General features: G+C 42.4%; 1 protein-coding gene across 2 annotated transcripts in view; it reads right to left on the bottom strand.

Moving 5' to 3' along the window:
• RUNDC3B (RUN domain containing 3B) overlaps positions 1-21,885 on the bottom strand; it is a 36,663-nt gene extending 14,778 nt beyond the window's left edge. For both annotated transcript variants that reach the window (XM_080973850.1, XM_080973851.1), the window contains exons 1-8: positions 21,431-21,885; positions 16,265-16,380; positions 15,955-16,088; positions 13,729-13,814; positions 12,728-12,817; positions 11,495-11,575; positions 10,780-10,948; positions 9,186-9,343 (exon numbers count right to left, since the gene is read on the bottom strand). In XM_080973850.1, coding sequence (XP_080829976.1) covers positions 9,186-9,343; positions 10,780-10,948; positions 11,495-11,575; positions 12,728-12,817; positions 13,729-13,814; positions 15,955-16,088; positions 16,265-16,380; positions 21,431-21,534 — 938 coding nt within the window. In that variant the 5' untranslated portion in view covers positions 21,535-21,885. The remainder of the gene's footprint in view (positions 1-9,185; positions 9,344-10,779; positions 10,949-11,494; positions 11,576-12,727; positions 12,818-13,728; positions 13,815-15,954; positions 16,089-16,264; positions 16,381-21,430) is intronic.
• Between the last annotated feature and the right edge of the window lie 731 nt (positions 21,886-22,616).

Raw genomic sequence — 22,616 nt, 5'->3', positions numbered from 1 at the left:
TGTCACACTGACAGTGAGTCATAACCATATTTAATTTTTAAACCTCTATCAAAGAAAAACAGCCTGAACAGTCTGAATTGATTCAAATGCCATGGCATTTAGTGGCTAGCTGCCGAGATCAAAGTTGAGGACAAAGAGCAAAGGGAATCAGAACAGACATTTATAGTAAAAAAATAATACTGGATTTTTAACAAATATGTCATAGTCATGTTTTAAAAGACAATGCTTTCCATGAACTGTGATCTATCCTTCACACCTCCCAATCATAATAGAAACTGCCAAAGTACCAATTACACATTTTTCAAATCGCTAACAGCATGCGCAACTGTTGCTAAGCATCTGTTTCAAGTACAGAATGTTCTGCTCTACCACTTAAATTTTCAGTACAGTTCTGAGTACCTGGGGGAGTTTGACTGGCCATTAGCTTCAAACAACTGTTCCCTACCATTCTTAAGTTATTCCTTTAAGGAAAATCTGAAGTAGAGGTAAAAGACCTGACAGATTGCTTTTAAAATTGTCTTTTTCTTATATGAACAACACATACTTTTAATGTTTCAATGGCATATGCTAGCAAAAGGTAACTTCATTAACACATTTTCAAAAAGAAACTCTCAACATGCACCTGATAGCGTTCTACTAACTTAGCTGCTTAACTGCTGTTAAATAACCAATCAAATATTATCTACTGTTTCTTCTTATATATATATATATATATATATATGTATGAATATTGTCTGCCACTCAGATCTTTAAAGCCCATTATCTTCTTACAGCGACTATACCTACATGCAAAGCAACTATGGCAGTATATTCTCCAGAGTATTACAGCTACGCAGCTAAAAAGATTAAGTAAACCATGACTCACAACAATCTGACTAATGCAGTATCAAAAAAATGCTAATAAAAGAGCTAACATCACAATTAACCAGAGGTCCACATAGAGCTGCACCAAGCATCTAAAGCATGGGCTAAGAAAGAAAAAAGGCAATTTTATTATGCACATCTTGCTTGTGAAAAGCATTCTAGAATAGCCCCCACTGACACAATCTTTATCATTTAAGCTGCTCACTCCTGTTTAAGATCAAATGATGAGATGAATATTTAGGTGCCAGAACTGTATCTAGAATGTAATTCTAATTATATACAGATAATGCAAAATAAAGGGAGGGGGGTTTTTTTGGTTGTTACTTGGATTTAGTATGTTCAAATTCAGAATATGCCAAACTAGTGACAAATATGAGCTGCTGCTTCCAGCAACCTTCTGGCTGGCCACTGTGGAAGCAAACTGCTAGATGAAATGGGTCATTGGCTTGATCCAGCAGGCCATTATGTTCTTATCATCATAACTGGAGACAGGTGATAAAAATCAAGCTGGGTTGTCTTAAAAAGAAGAAAAAGGATGAATCACATGAGTAGTCATGTTCTTTAAAATGATATATGAAAGTAAAAAGGCTGGAACAAATTTTATCTTAACTTTAACCTTCTACCCACTTCTGGCTAGAAGCTCAGATTCTACAAGTGTCACACAGCACATGATTTGTAAGCACATATTACATGAAAAGGTGACGCAGCTAAACAAAACACTATGCATGAAGTACATTCTATATATAGTTTTAAGAAAGATCAACATATTTCCTTAAGAATATTGAACCTTCTCTCCATCTCCTTCCATCATGCATCTCTAAATCAGATCTGGGGACATGGGGTGGAATCTGCTTGCACTAGCTCAAGTCTTTAGTTGAGAACCCCCTGAGATCTAAGAAGCCAGTAAAAAAAAATTACTTTTAAAGGGTCATTAAAAAATTTCTTTCAACAGTACAGTACATATTCACTGTTATTGGTTTCAGAACTCACAGGGTTAAAGAGTTCTGTGTGACGTCTCTTTCCTGAGGCGTGGTTAGAAACACTTACGGGAGTGGCTTGACGCTAAGTGTTTCAGTCTGCCTCTGGGACGCTATGCGAGAGGGAGAATGTGTCAGTTCTCGCCAGGTCTGAATTTATGGTGTTATTCTACATGATTAAAGGCTAAGAAGATAAGGAATGCCTTGTGTCTGCTCTGAATTTATTACCCACACTGTTGCAATTGCTTCTCACCGCTGTGTTCGCTCTGCTACCGGCAAGAGAGAGAGGCAGGAAGGATCGTTGGATCGGCACGGACAAAAGCAAAGCTGCGAAGCGGAAGCGTGCCAGGCTCCATGTTTAGCCTCTGTTTACACTCTTGTCCGGCATAATCCAACAGGTTATGGATGCTTGCCAACGCTTTGAAGCATTGCAGGAACGTCCCACGTGTGGGGGAAGCCAGCAAGCTAGCTGAAAAGTTGCTGGGGCCAGCTGGAGCTCTGGAGCTGTTTCTCTGAGGCTGGAAGGAGCTCAGCTGGGAGGAGCCGATCTGCTGGACCGGGAGCTGGAGAGCTGCTGTTTGTTTACGTGAGTACGCTGGGCCCCGGGGAAAGATGGCAGATGACCAAGAGGTGCTTGAAGCTCCGCTTGAGAAGCTTGAAGAGCTCACCACCCAGTCGTGGGAAACCTGGGTCAGGAAAGTGAGAGCCTGGTTTTGGGCAACAGGGCTGTGGGAAGTATGCAAGAAAGAGCCGTCCCCAGCCAAACCGGCTGCTACTGAAAATGCAGAACTGGTGGACAGAGATGCAGAAAAGCTGCAGTCTGCTTTTCTGGAGGAGAAAATGCAGAGAGAGAAAGCTATGAGAGCTGAGATCTGCATGTTGAGATCAAGCGTACATGCTAAGCTATTGCCGCATTTGGAAGGCATTGAGTCGGCCTGTGAAGCCTGGAAAGTGCTGAGGGGTTTGTGTCAAAGCTCAGCAGGAGGCCAGGAGCAGGATGACGCCGAGTGCTCAGCCAGAAGCCCTGATTTTACAGCCTCATGGAGTGCTGTTGGAGGTGTCGGGGGGGCAGAGAAGCCCAAAGGCCAGTTTGGAAAAGTTTCCACTGTGTATGACGAGGAGGAGTGCCGTTTCAGAGGGGGCAGAGCTGGCCCGGAAGCTTCGCTAGCTGAGAGCTCACCCCACTGTTTTTCCACTCGTCGCTGCTACGTTTGCAATTCTCCTGACCATCTGCGTCGCAACTGCCCACAGAGAGCAAGGGAGACAGGGCAGGATGTCTCCAAGGTCGTTTCCCATGGGAACCAGTCTCGGAGAGGAGGCCAGCGTGGGAACGCGAAGGAAGGACGTGACTCAGAGAAGGGAGACTGTTATCATCTCACGGCTTCTCTGGCAACTTTGAAAAACAATTCCAGCAGGGACACAGATATAAAGTGGATTGTTGATTCGGGAGCGAGTCATCACCTCATTGGGACGCCATCTGCTGGGGAGCTGCGGAATAGCAGGGCTGTTTCAGCTGGAATGACTGTTACATTAGCTGATGGGACAAAAAGGAATGTTTCTAATGCTGCAAATGTCTATGTTTCTGTTTTGCAGGCGGAGCTGGAGTGCTTCATTGTACCAGGGATGAAGTGTTGCTTGTTATCGATACCTGCTCTTGCGAAGCAGGGGTACAAAATTTGTTTTGAAAATGATACCTGTTCCATTTTCAGAGGGGGGAGACAACTTGTCAACATGGAAAGCAAGAACAATCTCTTTGTTCTGGAAACACCTCTGGAGGGTGGTGGGAATGCAGAAAAAGCACAGGCGCAGTGTGCTAGTGTTCCCAGCCATGATTCATGTGTTCATGTATGGCACAAGAGAATGTCTCATGCTTGTTTGGAAGATGTTAAGAAGCTACCCGGCTGCACCAAAGGTTGTAAAATCACACCATGTGAGGAATCCCTAGTGTGCAGGGCATGCAGCAAGGTTCAAAGGTGCAGGTTTCCCGGGGTAAAGAGGGTAACCACAAAACCTTTTGAGTTGGTTCACACAGACCTTACAGGGCCAATGAAGTGTGAGAGTCTGGGTGGGGCCAGGTATCTGCTGACAGTGGCAGATGATTTTTCTCAGAATTTATGGTGTTTCTCTCTCAGGACGCAGAGGGAGGCGGCGCAACTCATCCAGGATTGGGTTGCGGAGGTGGAACTAAGGTTCTCCACCAAGGTGCAAGGGTTCAGGAGCGACCGTGGGTCACAGTTCACTGGGTCTGCTCTGAAGGAGTTCTTCAAGGAAAAGGGAATTCGTCACCAGGTGACGGGTGCAAAGTCTCCTCAAGAGAGAGGCGTGGCAGAGCACAGGAGTGAAACACTGGCTGAAGTTGTCAGGGTTTTGCTGTGTGACTCTGGGCTGCCTCAAAGTTTTAGGAGTGAGGCTTGGAAGTTTGCCAGCTTTGTTTTCAACAGGTCCTACAATCACGATGTAGGTGACACACCGTTTTTTCTGTTGCACAAGAGAAAGCCACAGGTGCATTTCTTCCGTTCGTTTGGTTCCAAGGCTTCAGTGCCGATACCAACAGCGCAACGGAAGGAGGGTGGTCCTAGGTACCAGGACATGATCTTCTGTGGGTATGATCCTGCAACAAATGGGTGGAAGTTTGCATACCCAGAGGGTGATCAGACCAAGCTGCTGGTCAGCAAGCATGCTGAGTTCTTTGAGCAGGGTGGTTGGTCACGGCCTAAGGTTAGTTCTGATTTTCTCTCAGAATGCTTGTCCGATTCTGAGGGGGAGGAAAGGGAGGAAGAAAGGGAGGAAGGAGAGGCAGAGGCGGAGCCTGTTGCTGAAGACCAGGTTGCTGATGATGGTCAAGCACAGGGGTGGGTTTCTCCACAGGTTAAGAGGGAACCCAAGAGTGAGCCTTCATCTCCTGTTAGCCAAGTGCAGGAGGCCCGAAGACGCAGCAAGTCAGAGGGGGAGTCTTCTGAGCTTGCTGGAGACACACTTGCTGACCCCAGTGGGTCAGGAGAAGCACCCGAGGTTGTGCTCCGGCGGTCAACTCGGACCACAAAGGGGGTTCCACCTGAGAGGTTTCAGGTCACCAGTGCGTGGGTTGGTTTCGCACAGTGTGATTCTGGGAGTGTGGAAGGGATTCAACAATTGCCTGGGATAGATGCCAGTGGGAGGCAAAAGGCAATGGGAGGTGAGTTGAACTCAAAGAGATCAGTAAATAGGGGTTCACAGTTTCCCTCAGGATTCGTGACGAGAGGGGGTGTTATTGGTTTCAGAACTCACAGGGTTAAAGAGTTCTGTGTGACGTCTCTTTCCTGAGGCGTGGTTAGAAACACTTACGGGAGTGGCTTGACGCTAAGTGTTTCAGTCTGCCTCTGGGACGCTATGCGAGAGGGAGAATGTGTCAGTTCTCGCCAGGTCTGAATTTATGGTGTTATTCTACATGATTAAAGGCTAAGAAGATAAGGAATGCCTTGTGTCTGCTCTGAATTTATTACCCACACTGTTGCAATTGCTTCTCACCGCTGTGTTCGCTCTGCTACCGGCAAGAGAGAGAGGCAGGAAGGATCGTTGGATCGGCACGGACAAAAGCAAAGCTGCGAAGCGGAAGCGTGCCAGGCTCCATGTTTAGCCTCTGTTTACACTCTTGTCCGGCATAATCCAACATTCACTATGCTGTTTTATGATTTGGCAACTCTTCACCAAAGAAGAAAATTAGCTACTAATGGATTGCAATTATTAATGGATTGCAATTAATAATGGACTGCAAGAGGGAATTAACAAGGACTTTATAATGCTTATGGATTAATTGAAAAAATGGAACTGTGTGGAAAATATTGGGATGTTCTGTGACAATACCCTCCTATGGAGGACTTAAACTTTGATTTACTATGGTGTTGATAAGATATCAGCTTGTTATTGGATGAGAAAGATTTCAAAGAAAACGCTGGAAGTGAGGCTGGAGTAATGGCCAGACTTTAGACCACTTTCAGTTTTAAGAAAAGCAAGATGGTGAAAGGTCACTACGCAGTAAAATTGAGTCCTTGGAGTGGGGCGGGGGGGAAATGCTGAAAATGATTGATTGCAACAAGAAAGGAAGGTTGAACTTTAAAAAAAAAAACAACATTCCACACAGAGTTACCAGATATAAAGTCCACTTGCAAATTAAAGGATAAATATGAACAAAAGTCAACACATCAGTAGCTGTTAAAATAAAGGACCAGCATCAGAACTGTATTATTTGGATTAAATAAGGAGATTGGAGTGGGAACAAGGAATCAACATCTCCTAAAAATCTCCTAACATGGGAAGTCAACATGACTTTGGGAAGTCGACCAAAATGTTTAATTTGGAATCTGACAATTGGCTTTTTTAACTGAATTATGATTTGGTATTGTATTAATGTGGTCTACATTGGATTGTTATTAATGAAAAATTAATAAAATTATATAAAGAAGAAAATATTACATATCTACCTAAGTATCACTGCAACTATAACTGCAGCACTTAGGTGTCATCAATCTCAGTTAACAAATATTTGACATATTTCTAATAACGTGGTATTTTTAAATTTGAATGAGAATTAAAAGTTGTTCAAAATGAAGTATCTAATAAGTCAAACCTTTATACATTGTCCAAGGTAAGTAAACCTGCCAAGAAAAATATCTCAAGAGTCACATGCAATGTCTTATCTAAAGCTAGAATAGCTTTACCCTCTACCCGTATGTACCAATCTGGACCCTGAAATCACCATCTGAGGCCCTTCTCCATGAGCCTCCTTTATAAGAAGTCCAGAGGGTGGCAACATGAGAACAGGCCTTTTCTGCAGTGGCTCCCCATTCTGGAATGCTCTCCTCAGGGAGGGTCACCTGGCACCCTCATTACATATCTCTAGGCAATAGGTGAAAACATCTCTTCAACCAGGCCTTAGGCTGATTAACATTCTATGGCCCTTTAAATAGGTTTGTGGGCAGGGAGGGGGGTTGCTGGCTTGTTTTTTGTTTTATTGTGTATTTTGTGTTCTTATTTTGTATTTTTAGGTTGTTACCTACCCTGTGATCTTTGGATGAAGGGTGATAATAATAATAGCTTATACCCAATATTACACATAGGGAGGCGGGTGGCACTGTGGGTTAAACCACAGAGCCTAGGACTTGCCGATCAGAAGGTCGCGGTTCGAATCCCCGTGACGGGGTGAGCTCCCGTTGCTCAGTCCCTGATCCTGCCAATCTAGCAGTTTGAAAGCACGTCAAAGTGCAAGTAGATAAATAGGTACCGCTCTGGCGGGAAGGTAAACGGCGTTTCCGTGCGCTGCTTTGGTTCGCCAGAAGCGGCTTAGTCACGCTGGCCACATGACCCAGAAGCTGTACGCCGGCTCCCTCGGCCAGTAAAGTGAGATGAGCACCGCAACCCCAGAGTCGGTCACGACTGGACCTAATGGTCAGGGGTCCCTTTACCTTTTAATCTTACACATACATCATAATATGGAAATTAGTATGCAGTTGTTTATACACTTTTATTGGAGAATATGGAATCCATATGTTGAGGCAGAGATTCCATTCCTATTCCAATTTATTCTGAGTGACTCTTCTGAAAGGCCCTCGAGTCTAGGATATGTTCATTCCAACAACTGGCAACAGACTAAAGGAAAACCCTCTCTAGATCTCTTAATAAGAAGAAATACATCCCATTCCCACAACATGGGGAATGACAGGGAAGCCATTAGCACAGGCCTAAACAGACTCACCAAACCTCTTCTGGAAGGTTGTTTTGACAAAGCCATGCTCACCTGCCCTACAAAGCAGGCAAAGACTGGGCCCAAAGGGGATTGCAGCCCTGTGCAGAGCCCCATTCACAGAGCCTTGCAAGCCCTCAGAATCAGTGGACAGTGCTGGGTCTTTATCTGTATAGCTTTATTTCAAACTACGCAGGCAAAAACAGGTCACCTGATGTGATGTCAAGTGATTGACAAGTGAGTGGCCCACATGCCCACTGGAACCTGTGCCCCTGCATTAGCTGAAAGAAAGGAACAGTGGCTTATGCTTTTAAAGAACTTTGGGAGCTTACAAGGGTGGCCTCTGCAGTTTCCACAGAGGTCATAAGATGAGTAACTTTTGCCTAGGGCAATCTTTTTCATGCAATTCAGATTGCTATGTTGTCCTTGTATTTGTTCTTGTGATATGAAAAAATTTGCACCCATTCAGAGAAATCTATTGGCCAATCTCCTGGGAGCAGAAGCCATTTGGAACACAGTGTCAACATGTTGCTGGCACCCAATATACTGATGACACCCAATTCTACTTCTCCAAAACATCTGACTTAGGTGGCATCTGGCACAGAAGCTGGATCAGTTCCTGGGAACAGCGGTGGGCTGGATGAGGACCAATAAAGAAAGCTGGTAAAAGCTCTGTAGGCGAGAGGTTCCCAGATTCAGAAAATAGGTTAGCTGCCTCTTCTGGGTGAGGTTACTCTCCCTCTGAAGAAGCAGGTGTGTAGCTTAGGACTGCCCCTGGATGTCAGCTGGCACAACAGCTCCAACTATTCCTGGACTGGTAGATACCATAGCTTAGCATAGCTTAACTACTGTAGTCCAGGCATTCAGTTTAGATTGGATTACTGCAATGCCCTCTTTGTGGGCCTTCCCTTAAGACTGGATAAGGCATCTGCAGCAAGGTTGTTATAGCAGATGCCCTATCAACAGTGCATAACACCTGTGTTCAAAGTGCTACACTGGCTGCCATTATGTTACCGAGTCAAGTCTAAGGTCCTGCTATTGACTTATAAAGCCGTGAACAACCTGGAACCTGTTACCTCTGGGAACTCCTTACTTTGTATGCCACTGGCCAGGCACATCAGTCTTCAAGAGAGGCAGTCTTAGTTGTTTTGTATGCTCCCACAGTTCATCTTAAGATGAGGACATTTTGTGTGGTGACATGTGTCCTTTGGAAAATGCTTCCAATGAACATCAGGCAGGCACCTACAGCACTGACATTTAGGCACCTGCTTAAATCTTAACCCAAGTTTTCCCTGAGGGGTGATCCAGCTATGCTGATGTATTAATTTGATTTATTTGTGATGTATTTTGTACTTGTTTTATGAATGTAATTTTATTGTGTATTTTATGCTGTTCACTGCCATGATTTTTTTTTAATAGTGGGCAGTATACATTTTTGGAAATAAATAAAAAATTGGTTCCCCCCCCCCCAAGGATTTTCTAATATAATTTCAGTTTTTGTAACTGAACTACATTAATTTGATTAACATATGAGCTGGATTTTTTCATATAATGACCAAAAAACTACAGTATTATTCAAAAAACATTACTTCTCCATCAAGTTCTCTGCACTGCATCCAACTTACAGCTGGTCTTGCAGTTCCACAATGATGTACTCAAGTTGTTCCTTTTCCATTTTATGAGCCAAATCCATAGCTTCTACCTTCTGACGCAATAACTTCTTCTGAGAGATGGATTCAGACAGTTGGGTCTCTCTAAGGCGTACTAGCTCTTCTAGATAACCCTAGAAACACATAAGTATTAATTGTACTGCAAAATTTGCAAACCAAGCAACTAATATTTTAAAATTTATTTTTAAAGTATTTTGGTGAGCTCTCTTGCATTTGATACTTCTTGAAACAAGTAGTTAGAAAATGTTAAAACTTATTCTTTGGTAATTAACTATCAATAAAAAAACTATTTAAATCATTCTGTTTAACAAATAAGTAGTTTTGTATACAGTACAGTTCTGTTATTAACATGTCGGGAATACATCTGCCATTAATAGCAGGAGGTGTGGCAGCCTTCCAATTGTTATAGTGTGTTGCCAGGAGCGTGTTTAATGTGTAGTTTTACTAAAGGAGCTGGGACTCAGAATATTGTAATAGTTCAGCTGGACCAATGAAAGCTGCAGTTACCCCAGAAGGGTGGGAAAGCTTCCATGGTGTTTTCTGTTAATATGCCTGCTTTGTCTGGTTGGCCACTGTGAGGATGCTGGACTAGATGCACCTCAGCCCTGATCCAGCAGGGCTCTTCCTCTGTTTTATGTTCTTACATGACACAAAACATCCAAGAAGAAGAAAAAGTTCTGCAACTTTCATTCCACATTACTTTTAGTGTTTTAGATTTGCAACTCAGGCGATAGGAGTAATTGTTTTGGGAATAATTTGAATTAGTAGTTTCAAAAAGTACCTGCCACTTTTACTAAAACATAGTCAAAGCGTCTTTTAAATTTAGTAGTTATAGCTAAAGTGTTTTTAAGCACAGTTGCTTCTATCAGTGGCTGAGGCTTAAGTTCAATGGGTGCAGAGGGGAGATGTGGAATAAACCATGGCTTCAGCACAGATGAATTGCCAAAACAACAGTGTTGTTCCTTCGCCAGACCCAATATTTGCACAGAGTGACATCAACTTCATCATTTTTATTAAATTCACTATCCACCCTTCACCAGCAGGCTCCAGGGTTACAATAATTTAAAATTCAGTATTAAGAGCAGGCAAAACAAATGGGTGAGTCTTGAAAATACACATCTCAAGTGTCAAAAGCCAGGGTAAAGAGATGCATCCTAGAGGCTTCTATTCTCTAGATGGTATGTCAAGTCTTTGATCTTTTTTTCTGCTCTTCTTTAAAATGAAAGATAATCTACTATTTTCCGAGTCCTTCCTAAGCACTCTCATTTTGGGAGATATAATCTATATTGACATCATGTGCTACCATTAGGCTAGTTGTGAGCTTTTACAGCAAGAGGAAAGTAAATGTGAAATACTTCTAGTGAGCTCCTTTTTTGTTTAAAGCAGCCATGTCTGAAGGTTTCCGTATCTGGAAAGTCATACCAAAATAAAGCAATTATTTTCCAATGGTAAGAACAAATTTCTCTAAAATAAAGTTTCTAACATTTTCTATTTACAATTGTAACACACCAAATATCTTCAGCTTCTTTCAGCCAAAGTAAGGTTTTACCTTCTGCTCCAGTGTGAGGCGGTATTTTTGCTCCACCCGTTTGCATTTGTTGTACCAGCTGTTCTCATCCATGTTGAAAGGAGGACCAATGTTTTCTGGTGTGCTGCTTTCACTGCCACTACTGCCAAGAGTTCTTAGCTCTTCTTCATCACTACTGATGCTGTCAGAACTGAAGGACCAAGTTTGAGAACCAAGAACAGCTTGTTGCAAAATTCAGCTGAAATATCTATACACTGCTTTAGAAATGCAAGCCATTGTTGAAGAGATCCCTAACTAGAGTTGGATGCAATTGTTCAAATCTGTTACACACGCATCAAGAAGTTGCAAGTTCTCCCTTGTGCAAAACACTGGGAACTCAGTATTAGGGTTCAGTCACACATTTATTTATCTAGTATACTGCTCTTCATCTGAAGATCTCAAGGCAGTTCACAACACTTCTGTTTGCACCACCGCTTTCCCCTGGGAAAACTTGTGGTTTAGTGCTGAATCAGAACAAACATCAGTTGGGTTTTCTGCAGACTGCTGCTAGTTCCAATTTCGCATTAAGGAGGTTTTCTGGGGGGAAACAGTGGGGCAAAGGCAAAACCACTCGGACCCACATACAGGACAAGCGGAAAACCACTTTGAAGTGTTTGAAGTGATAAATAAATGTAAAGCTAGCCTGGTGTAAGTTAAAGTTTACAGCCAAGAGGAAATTACGAGAATAAAAAGGTACCTTTGGGTGAACTTCAGGTAAGGTGTGAAGTCTATCACAGCTGGATAGTTGCCATCCAGGCCCTCTCCCTTGAGGCAGAAGCTTATACAAGGCAAGAAATCAGTAATCATATTAAATCAAGAAAATGAAATGATAGTAATACTAAATAACCTTAGCATATAATTTGATTTTCTCCCAAAATTGCCAGTATACATGAGATATGGAAACTATTTTCAGTAATGAAAAGTTAGGCTTGTGTTGAATCAAGAAAGAATTCTTGTGATATTTTAAATGAAAGTGCAGTCTATAATTATTTCAATAAATATATAAAAAATCAATACAATTATTGTATTGTACTTGATCTTACCACTCTCAAAGGTAAAACTGAGGAGATATTAGTAGGAACTATTTAATTCTGCCATATAACAGATAGCTATGGTTACTATAAAGCGCTGAGTGGCAAACAGAAAACCCTTAGTCACAGAATAGGGATTGATTGAGCATAACACTAAATTATGACTTGGCACTCCATGAATAAATCTGCATGACTCTCAAACTTGCACACACACCCTCCCCTTTCTTCCTTTGATGCAGCCCCAAGGAGACTTTCAGTTTTAAAATTAACCACAGCTCCCCACTTTATCTGAAGTTGCAGAAATTGTGGGTAGTTCAGACAAGCCAGGATCAAACATATGGTTTATAATGTTAGCTGTTCATGAACCATTGTTTAATCACAGTTCTCTCAACTGGGATCTGTGGTCAGTTTAAAACTAGAAAGCAAATGCTTCTGATCTCCCCCTTGCAAGAGTGCCAGGAGAAGGGAGCATGTAAGTCTGAAGCTTGCGAAGGTTAACATAATACTAAATCACAGCATAGTGTTACATCTGATGTAACACTTAGTGTCGATTTCCAGTTTTACCTTGGAAAAACAAGACACTCCTCCCATCTTCTGATGACATTCAGCAAAGCTAACTTCCTGAATACTGAGCATGTAACTGCACTTATATGCTCAACTCTACAACTAAAAACATAATGAAAAGGTACCGTGCAATAAACTAGATTTAAAACAGGATACAAGTTTCAGACTGGCATTTTAGGACACCAAAAAATTGAAGACAAATCCTTTAATTATATATGGGACAAAATAAGTTTATGAATTTTTAGAGTTACTTCCAATGCCAAATTTCATAAGCTTCCCTTCCTCATACTTCAACAACCTTATACCACAGAAAAGTTTTAAATCCACAGCAATACCTGAAATCAATAGCATTGAGGCCCAGCAGCATACCAGCTAGCATGTTTGCTTCTTCTCCAAGGACAATTGCTCCATCTTCATAGAATCTTCTATAAGATTAATTTCCAGTTCAGTTATACTCTCTGCCATTTTAGTGACATGCTAGCTACACAAAGTTAAAGACAAACTAAACAATCAGCATTGTCAGCTAGCAATTTCATATTTACAAAGTTAACACAACTACTTTGCTCAATACTGCAACAGGAACCTCAACTCTTCCCATAGTTTTCAAGGATATTGTGAAATGGGCACACAAGTGTTAAACCCTATTTAATCAAATCAACTGGCCAGTATAAAGTAAAATGTTACTCTAAAAAAGAAACATATTATCCAGCATGTGCTAGATTTCGGTATTCCATCACTATATAAAGCAGGGGATCCAATTTGGCCCGCAACACCATTTTTCCAAAAACCATGCCCACCAGTCAATCCACTGACATCTCTTCAATGGGCAGGTGATGTCAGATTATGGATGAGGGTGGGGTTCAATCCCGTGTTGTTTGTGCACACCAGTTCCCCACAAGGCAGCAAAATTTTACCCCCCACTCATCAACTGATGGGGTGTGTGTGTTAAAGCCTGCTCAGAAACCTGCAGAGACTGAATTGATGAGTTTCATCCTGATAGCTGCTGCTTTTCTGGTTACTGTCCTCACCCCCACCAATGGAAGTCAACTCTGACAAGAGGGTGGGTCCATCCACATATCAGTGACCTGATGTGACTGTAATATCAGATGATGTCCCACCCACCTGTCAAAGTGAGCCAGCTGGGGAGGGAGAAGATAAACACCTGGCTGATCAGGACCTTCCTTCTATAATCATTTTTAGCGCAAAAAGTGAAAAGATGAAAAGTGAAAAATGACTAAGTCCCAATAATTGAACAAATGTTGGGGTAATAAAAGAATTACACAGATGAACTTTTGAAATATACTTCAATTTTTTGTTGAATAAAGGAGATTAATACCTGGTTGTTTTGAAGTCTCTCAAAGCTGTGGAAATATATTCAGACAAATGCTTTTCCATAAGCGCTACTCTAATCCAAGCTCTTCCCTGAAAAAGAAGCAGCCATGAATTAGGTATTGTTAGACTGAACAACTGGATACAATTTATATCTCTGAAAACCATTCAAGCTGACAGAAGGAAAACAGTAGTGTCACATAGCAATAAGCAAAGCAATAAGCTTCACACTTGGTGATCATTCACCTGCAGTCCATTTCTCCCCAAATTAAGTCTAAAGTGAACAAATCTTATTGCAGCAAAACCCCAGTAGACTTCATTTTTTAAAAAAATAAAAAAATAAGCAAGTACTCAGAATTGTAAGCAATTCTGGTGGGTGGGTTTTTGTGTTTTTTTAAAGCAATCTCTTTCAAGTACTTGTTAGTGCCAACGCACAATGAAAGCACAGAGCAGTAACGGTTTCCTCCAAGTCATCCAAACCAGATGACAGCTGAACTCTCACCACTTGTCTCCTGCATATTCATGTCAGTATATGGAAACATCACAGCTGCAGACAGCCAGATTGTTGACATCACATGATGCGCCTATCTGTGGGAAAGAAGAATTTCCCCGGATGTTCACAGGCTGGATAAGTCTTTGTGAAGAGTGTAACTTGAAACTTTCCGACTGCGCATGTTCAGGAAGTTTGTCAGACGTGCTAGAAGAACTGAACTGAAAGGACGTGTTTTTCTCTAGTACTGTAATGTAAACCAACTGACCGACAAACATATCTACATGCCTCTAGCTACCATCCCAAACATACCAAACAGTCCATTGTATATAGCCAGGCACTACGTTACAGCCGCATCTGTTCCAATTCTACAGACAGAGACTCTCACCTAAGAGATCTACAGCAAACCTTTTCAGAACTAAAATACCCAGCAGATGAAGTTAGACAACAGATCAACAGAGCCAGACTTATACCCAGAGAGAACTTTCTGCAAGACAGACCCAAAAAAGAAAATAACAGAACACCTCTAGTCATCACATACAGCTCCCAAGTTAAAACAGTACAACGCATCATCAGAGATCTACAACCTCTCCTGGACAATGACAGTTCTCTTTCTCAAACTCTGGGAGGAAGACCTTTCATTGCCTACAAGACAGCCACCCAATCTTAAACAACTCCTAACCCACAATAATACTACAACCAGACTTAACACGGACACTGGCACCAGAGCCTGCAATAAACCCAGATGCCAACTTTGCTGCCACATACACCCGGACAACACCATTACTGGCCCCAACAACATCACACATACCATCTCGGGACTATTCAATTGCTCATCATCTAACATTGTGTATGGCATCAAATGCCAACAGTGTCCTTCAGCTCTCTATATTGGACAAACAGGCCAAACCTTACGCCAAAGAATAAATGGACATAAATCTGACATCAAGAATCACAAAACAGAGAAACCAGTAGGAGAACACTTCAATCTCCCAGGACATTCTATACAAGATCTCAAAGTAGCTGTTTTACTACAAAGGAATTTCAGAAATAGACTGGAAAGAGAAGCTGCTGAATTGCAACTCATTACCAAACTTAAAACCATGGAGAGACCTGGTTTGAACAAAGACATTGGATTCTTATCCCATTATACATGACTAAGCCATTTCTCACCTTCTCACCCCTTGCCTTTTCCTGTAAGACCTATTACAGTCGTTAAGAGTCGTCAGCAGGCTCATCTCAGCTATCTGCCAATCTCCCATTCCCACCACCCTTCTGAGTAATACCCCTCCCCACCTTCTCACTATATAGAAGGATCTGGCAACTTCTGTTTCAGTGTATCTGAAGAAGTGTGCTTGCACACGAAAGCTCATACCAAGAACTAACTTAGTTGGTCTTAAAGGTGCTACTGGAAGGATTTTTTTTATTTTGACTATGGCAGACCAACACGGCTACCTATCTATTGCTTTCCAAAACACACATGCAACCACAAAGACACACCACTTGGGCTCCTCACAGAAGGTAGAATCAAAAACTCATGAACGAGTGAAGTTATATAACAAGTCTTACAGGCTTTAATAAAATATAAGGTTCCTGACCTGTTCACAGCATTAATTTACCTCAAAATAAACCAGCACAGAAAGCTTTTGCATATATCTATCAATACAAAATGTTTAACAGCAGCAAATAGCATAGGGACATCAGCTATAAATTAGAAAGTTTAAAAATGAATAGTCTTCTCACCTTAGCTCTTGAAGAACTGACATTTTCCATATTTTCAATGCTACAGATGCAGTTATGTGAAACCTTGCGACAAGCTACTTTAATATAATCCCAGAAGCTACGAGGACTTTCATAACCAAACCAAGTGATTTGACCTGAAACAGATATCAGAAAGAGAAATAAACAATTAAAATATATATGCCTGAATGTATATTTTATGTCTGTTCTTTATGATGAAGCCATAACAATTAAAACAGCCTAAACCTCATTTATATTTGCAATGTATAGGCAGATGATTCAGTGCCATATAACATAAAATCAGAAAAGTTACCTTTGAGTCTATGGCTTAAAATCTGTTCCAGAATGGCTGCAAAATTGTTAAATTCAGGAGAAGAATCATCAATAGTTTCAAAACAGGATCGATCAATTAGGGTCTTGATAGAAAACCTAAGATACAAAAAGCATGAGTTTAATTCATGTTAAAATATAATGCAGGTTGGACAGCAGAGTATTTTAGAGAAGCATATTTCTTGACAAAAGCACAGCACTGTTTGTAATTTCCAAAACAAATACTTTTAGATTTCAACAATATTTGAGTTTTTTTCACTATATTCCACCTTAGTATGCAACATCTCTTACTCCACAGCCAATCAAGCAGTTGATTTGTGCCTCTTCAAAGTGGTATATTTGTTCTGTTAAGAAGTTCAGATTACAATGGATATTATCCAAAGTATTTTATCAAAAGTTTTGAGTTAGTTCCCCGGAAGAGCATTCTAAACTCCTTCAGATGGGAAGCCTACATGAACACAGAAGGCTTCCTGATAGACTTCTAGTATGTGGAAGATGATGAATCTGGTAATGGGAACGCAATGATGTGGAAGGGGCCAATGAGCTTGCCCTAATTTCTCTTCCCCCAGATAGTAGTAACTGAGTGGTATACACTACACAATTTGTTGTTTTTTTTAAAAGTTAGATATTAAACACTTCGAAATAATAAAATGGGTAAAGTAAAACACCACTCATACAGATACACAATAGTACCTCCCTCCCACCCATCCCCATCTCACTAGTTGCATGATAAACACCTATAGTACATTGCTGCATTTACTCAACTGGAGAATCACAGCTACTGGTGCTGTCAGGTTGGTACTCAGCCTGTCTGTATCAAACCTGGACTGCAGATGTAGCAGCCACCGCACAGTACTTAATCGTTCCAATTCAAAAAACATAATGGAAAGATGTATTTGTAGATACATCTGGCAGGAGAGAGCACAATCATATGCAGAAGTAAGGATGAGGTTATGCTTGGTTGCCTGAAGACCATTCTGACTGCTACAAATGAGCAGGCAAGTACATATTTCCAAAGCTTTGCTAGAAGAACTGAACAAGTATTGAATAACAGAGCTTAGGAATTAAGTATATGCTCTGAGGCTTTTTAAAATCAAATATTGGCAGCAAGTACGCATCTTATCTCTCTGTTACAGCAGAGGGGAGGGGAGCATTAGTCTGTCTTCATACTTTAAAACTACAATGAATTCTCACACAAACTAAATACAGGACACAAAGTGGCACAAATCTGGAGGATGAAAGCGGGAGAACAGGACTTGGAGAGAGCTATCAGTTGAATTACAGTGGTGCCCCGCAAGACGAATGCCTCGCAAGACGGAAAACTCGCTAGGCGAAAGGGTTTTCCGTTTTTTGAGCTGCTTCGCAAGACGAATTTCCCTATGGGCTTGCTTCGCAAGACGAAAACGTCTTGCAAGTTTGTTTCCTTTTTCTTAACACCGTTAATACAGTTGCGACTTGACTTCGAGGAGCAACTCATAGAACGCAGTGTACATAGTAGCCTTTTTTGAGGTTTTTAAAGACTTTGGTGATTTTTGAAGCTTTTCCAAAACTTCTTTTGCAGCCATTTGGTAAGTTAAGCTTTAAAACTTTTTTGGGGGGTTTTGGATTTTGGGTTGGGGTGTTTGGAATTCAAGGACTTGGTGTTGGGGAGGGGTTTGCAAGAATCTGGAAGCTTGTGGTTTTTTTTCTGCATTTTTATGATTTTCTGTGACCATTGGGCCACTCTGCTGTTTTTTAAAAAAAATTCTGGATTTGAATTTCTGTGTGCTGGGTGGCTGGGGGAACAGTTGGGGAGGGGTTTGCAAGAATCTGGAAGCTTGTTTTTTCCCCCTGCATTTTTATGATTTTCTGTGACCATTGGGCCACTCTGCTGTTTTTTTAAAAAAATTCTGGGTTTGAATTTTGAAATGCTCTTTACAGTATGTGTGACTTTAAAGAGCACTTAATAAACTCTTGTTGTACCAAATTTGGCTTTGTTTGGACTTTTTTTGACCATAGGAACGCATTAATTGATTTTCAATGCATTCCTACGGGATTTCGTGCTTCGCAAGATGAAAAATTCGCTAGACGAAAAAATTCGTGGAACGAATTAATTTCGTCTTGCGAGGCACCACTGTATGTGAGACATGACAAGTTTGTGGGTGTTAAATTCACTGAAAGTTACCCACAGTGTGAGTTCAACACCCATAGCATTCTTTTTTACTCACATTTTGATATGACAATGTGTCCCAGTTCACATTTAAAAACCTCCCCAAATATAGTTCTAAGTTGAGATAATTAAACCCTGGGGTTTTCTGACTGAAATTAACCAATTAACATGCTATAATACAGAAAAATCTACTTCTAATGTATAGAGCTAAATGAAAGGCAATTTCTACAGAATAGATGAACTAAGAATACAGTAATGGCACCATTAATGTTTAGAGCCTTAGTTTTAACTGTGCCAGCCTTTTTCTTCTTCTTTTTTGTAAGAGAAATACATGTTTGCCTGTGCAGGGTTCCAAGAATGTGCCATTACACATAAATGAATTTCCGGTGCCTGAACATTCAACATTAATTTACCAACCATCTATGACTCTGGAACATGTAAATATGCATGTGTAAGTGTCAGCATGCCAGCTTATACAATAAGCTGAGCATGTGAAATTCCACAAAGGTAAAGAAAAACACCCATAAACATAAATATGGCTATAACCACATTTAAGCCAAGTCTTCCTGATTGTAATATATATTTACAACAGATGATGATAGCAATGTTCAAATGCTTCCTGCAAAATACACTAGTATTTGGAATATTTATTAACTTTTCAGCTTTAAGTGTGAATATCATAAGACCTGGAAGACAATAAAACAAATATTTAAAAAAATATATTACTGCCTCTCAGTAATATTCCCACCCCTACCCCCCAGGAATGTGAATGAAATGACCCAAATTTGTATTATCCATGATTAATTTTCATTCAAATGCGTTGCTTTTTCTTTATTTGTGTATGTAATTGAAGTATATATTATTGATTTAATAAATAAAGTTTAAAAAGGAATACTATTCTGTTTGTCATTAATTTGGGAAGGGAGCATCACATGATGAGCAAAGAGGGGACTGATCACTTCCCCTATTTTCTTCAGTTCCATTACATGCCTGCATTTACCTTGACCACTCCATACCATCAGACCAGCACTGAGACCATTGTTCTGGAAAAGGCAACAGAGCCAATCTGGCTTTTTCACACCTAGCCACCCTCTCATTCCCCTCAACAAAACACAAACCCATGCCAATAATGAAACAAGGAATGTTTTCCCTTCTTCCAACTCAGAACCTGCATAGATAATTGAGAGAGAGAAAAGCCTCTCCAACAAATACAGCCTGAAGGGATGGAAGTGTTGACATATATGCATGTCTGGACCACTGCAGCTCCCATGGTATCCCCACTGGTGGCTTGACAGGTTTTCTTCCACTGCAACCTTGTTCTTAAGTGCAGTGGGGGGGGGGTTACCCATAGAACCAAATGTGAGATGTTCACTGACATGGGAGATACTAAGCTCCTACACTCAGGGATCCCAATGTCTGGTGAGAATGGTAGGTTTGCCTTACCTCAGCTATATCTTAGACTTCAACCTATTTATTGTGTCCTATGGAACTCAAACAAATGTTTTGATAGACGTAACACTTCATATTCATAGTCAAACTCTGAGACTGCTAGAGTTGGACAGAATGTTATGAACGGAGCATTACAGAGAGAAAGCACATATATGCTAGGAAGAGGCTGATATCAATGGACCAGCAAAATGCACATCATTATTAAAGATGGAGCTGGGTGGTGAGACTGCTCCCTGGTGAGATGCAGTGACACACCATGGTTCAGTGAAATCTATGCCATTCCGTGTGAGACATTTTTTGCCTTTACTATAACAGTGCCACAAAAGCAGCCTTTAATCTCCCCCCAATAGAATGAATGGCAAAGCTAAACCATTCATTTGTATGGGGAAGAACTCCAGGGACACAAACATATGGGAACTAAGCCAGACACAGTATCTGTGGTAAGGGGAAGGTTTTGCCCCCCGTTAGTAATAGGAGCTTGTCATCATTACTGTTACACCAGTTCTCTTCTGCAGAGACATACCCTGTGTTTTCCTTAGTCATATTTCCTTAGTCACATTAATAGAACATCACTTCCCCTCCATATGCTTTGGAGTAGTACCATGACATTCAACACAGATTGTTGTCAAGCTGAGATCTGGTTCAAGTATAACTGAGCTGCGAGGTAGAGAGATTGCATCCTGTATAGCTAATGGGGCAAATACAAACTCAAGGGCTTAGTATAGTAATATTTCTCTCTTGGCATTCACAGTCAGTACAGCATGAGACTCTTAATCTCAGAGTTGTGGGTTCAAGCCCCATGTTGAGCGTAAGATTCCTGCATTGCAGGGGGTTGGACTAGATGACTAGTCCCTTCCAACTCTGTAATTCTATGAATCATCAAAAGCACCTGATGGGGCCAGAATCAGGCAGGCTATACACCTTCACTCACCATACAAATGCCCTAAACACAGATCACATTCCAGTCTCAGAAACTGTCACAGGATCCCCCACTTGACACATCTAACAGCGCACATGCAATTAGATGTAGCAAATTCACAGATGGGAAAGAGTTCTGCACAGATGCTCAAGGGGCAGCATCAGGAAGGTGTAAGGAGGAGGGAGGAGAGGGAGGGAGGGAGAGAGAGAGAGAGAGAGAGAGAAGACGAATGCAAAAGTAGAGGGAATTCCCTATTCTGGTCCCGAAGTCTACCTAAGCAGAGTTTAGCTGCGCCCTGAGCATCCTTTCACACACCCCACCACCATTCAGAGCCAGCGCGGGGGAGAAGAAGCTGGGGTTCCCTCCCCCCTGCTGTTAAATGCAAGAGCGGCACGGAAAAAGAGAGCGCGGGGTGGTGGCGCTTACTCCGGATTAAGGCAGCAAAACCTGAAGGCATTTACTGTGCAAGCCCCTTGAAGCACAGCGGGGGTCTGCTGGGCACGCACTGCAGAGCAGGACCGCCAACTGAGCGGGGTTATCGACGACACATGCAGCCCTATACATACGGAGACAAACCCGTGTTCCTGCGTGTGCGTGTGTGTGTGTGTGTGTGTGTGGTGGAGCCAATTCACCTGCAGACGGTGATGAGATTCCGCCTCTCGACAGTGGCGTTGCGGGAATGGACGCTTCTCCTCCGAGAGGAGGCGTTGAGTCCCCCGATGTTGAACGACGCCATCTCGCAGCGGAGGGCGAGGCGGGGGCCTCTGGCGGCGCCTTTGTTCGGAGGGCGGGAAACGCCGGGGGTGGGGGCAGCGGCTGCTCTACCGCCGCTCTTTTCCCCTGCCCCAGCTACCGCCCCAAAAGGCGGAGGAGGAGGAGGAGGAGAAGCCCGGCAACCCCTCCACTAGGCACCCAAACGGGGGCAGCGCGGCTGGGCATGAGGCCACGGCGGGAGAAGGGACCGGAGGTCCCAGCAGCGGTAGCAGCGTCTCCTCCGCTCCGCTCGACTCCTCGCTCGTCTGAGCCTTCGAAGCCGCGGCTGCACCTCAGAAATCGCCTCAGCAGCACCCCGAGGCCAGGACTGCAGAGCGCCGGCTCCGCCAGCCAATGGCATGCCAGCAGGGGCGGGACCTAAAACTGGGATTGGTCTTCTAAGCAAGGGGCTCGTGGGTTCTCCCATAATGGCAGCAGCTGTCCGTTAGGAGGCTCGGAAAGGGCGGGGGAGCGTTGTGTGGGGCGGAGGGTAGCCGGGGGGTTGAAGCGGCTCGTGAGGCGGAGGTGCGCCCTCGCCCGCCGCAGTTGATTCATTCGCTCTCCTTTCTCCTCCTCGCCTCGCGCTTATATAAAAGTCACGCTCCTTTGTTGCTGAGACTGTTATTCGCAATGCTCGTGTGAGCCCCGTTGGTGGGTTACAGCAAAACACACAGAGGCTTGTGTGGAGCCTACAGCAAGGCAAAACAGAATTTATAGCGGCGTCAGGTTTTTGGACACCAAAGCTTGTTTCGTCAGATAACAATTTACCCGGCTAACATACATGAGAAGGTGGGAGGGTAAAAGCACCGGAGCCCAGTTCACGCCCCCCACCATAAAATAAAATAAAAATTCACAGCTTGGTGGATTACAGGCATAATTACACACACGTGTGTGTGTGCATGTCTATATAGGCATACAGAGATGTTCAGATGGGTGCATCCACTGGCTGAGGATAGCAAGTTATGCATATGAAAAGGTGCCATCTGGTCCACACAAATATATGTCACAATACCACTGTTAAATCTTCAAGGTACTGAAAATTCGCAACCTGACAGTAAAACCACT

Source organism: Podarcis pityusensis (genome assembly GCF_964106645.2).
Source record: "Podarcis pityusensis genome assembly, chromosome: 12".
Taxonomy (NCBI): Eukaryota; Metazoa; Chordata; class Lepidosauria; order Squamata; family Lacertidae; genus Podarcis; species Podarcis pityusensis.
This window is presented reverse-complemented; position numbering and strand designations above follow the sequence as displayed.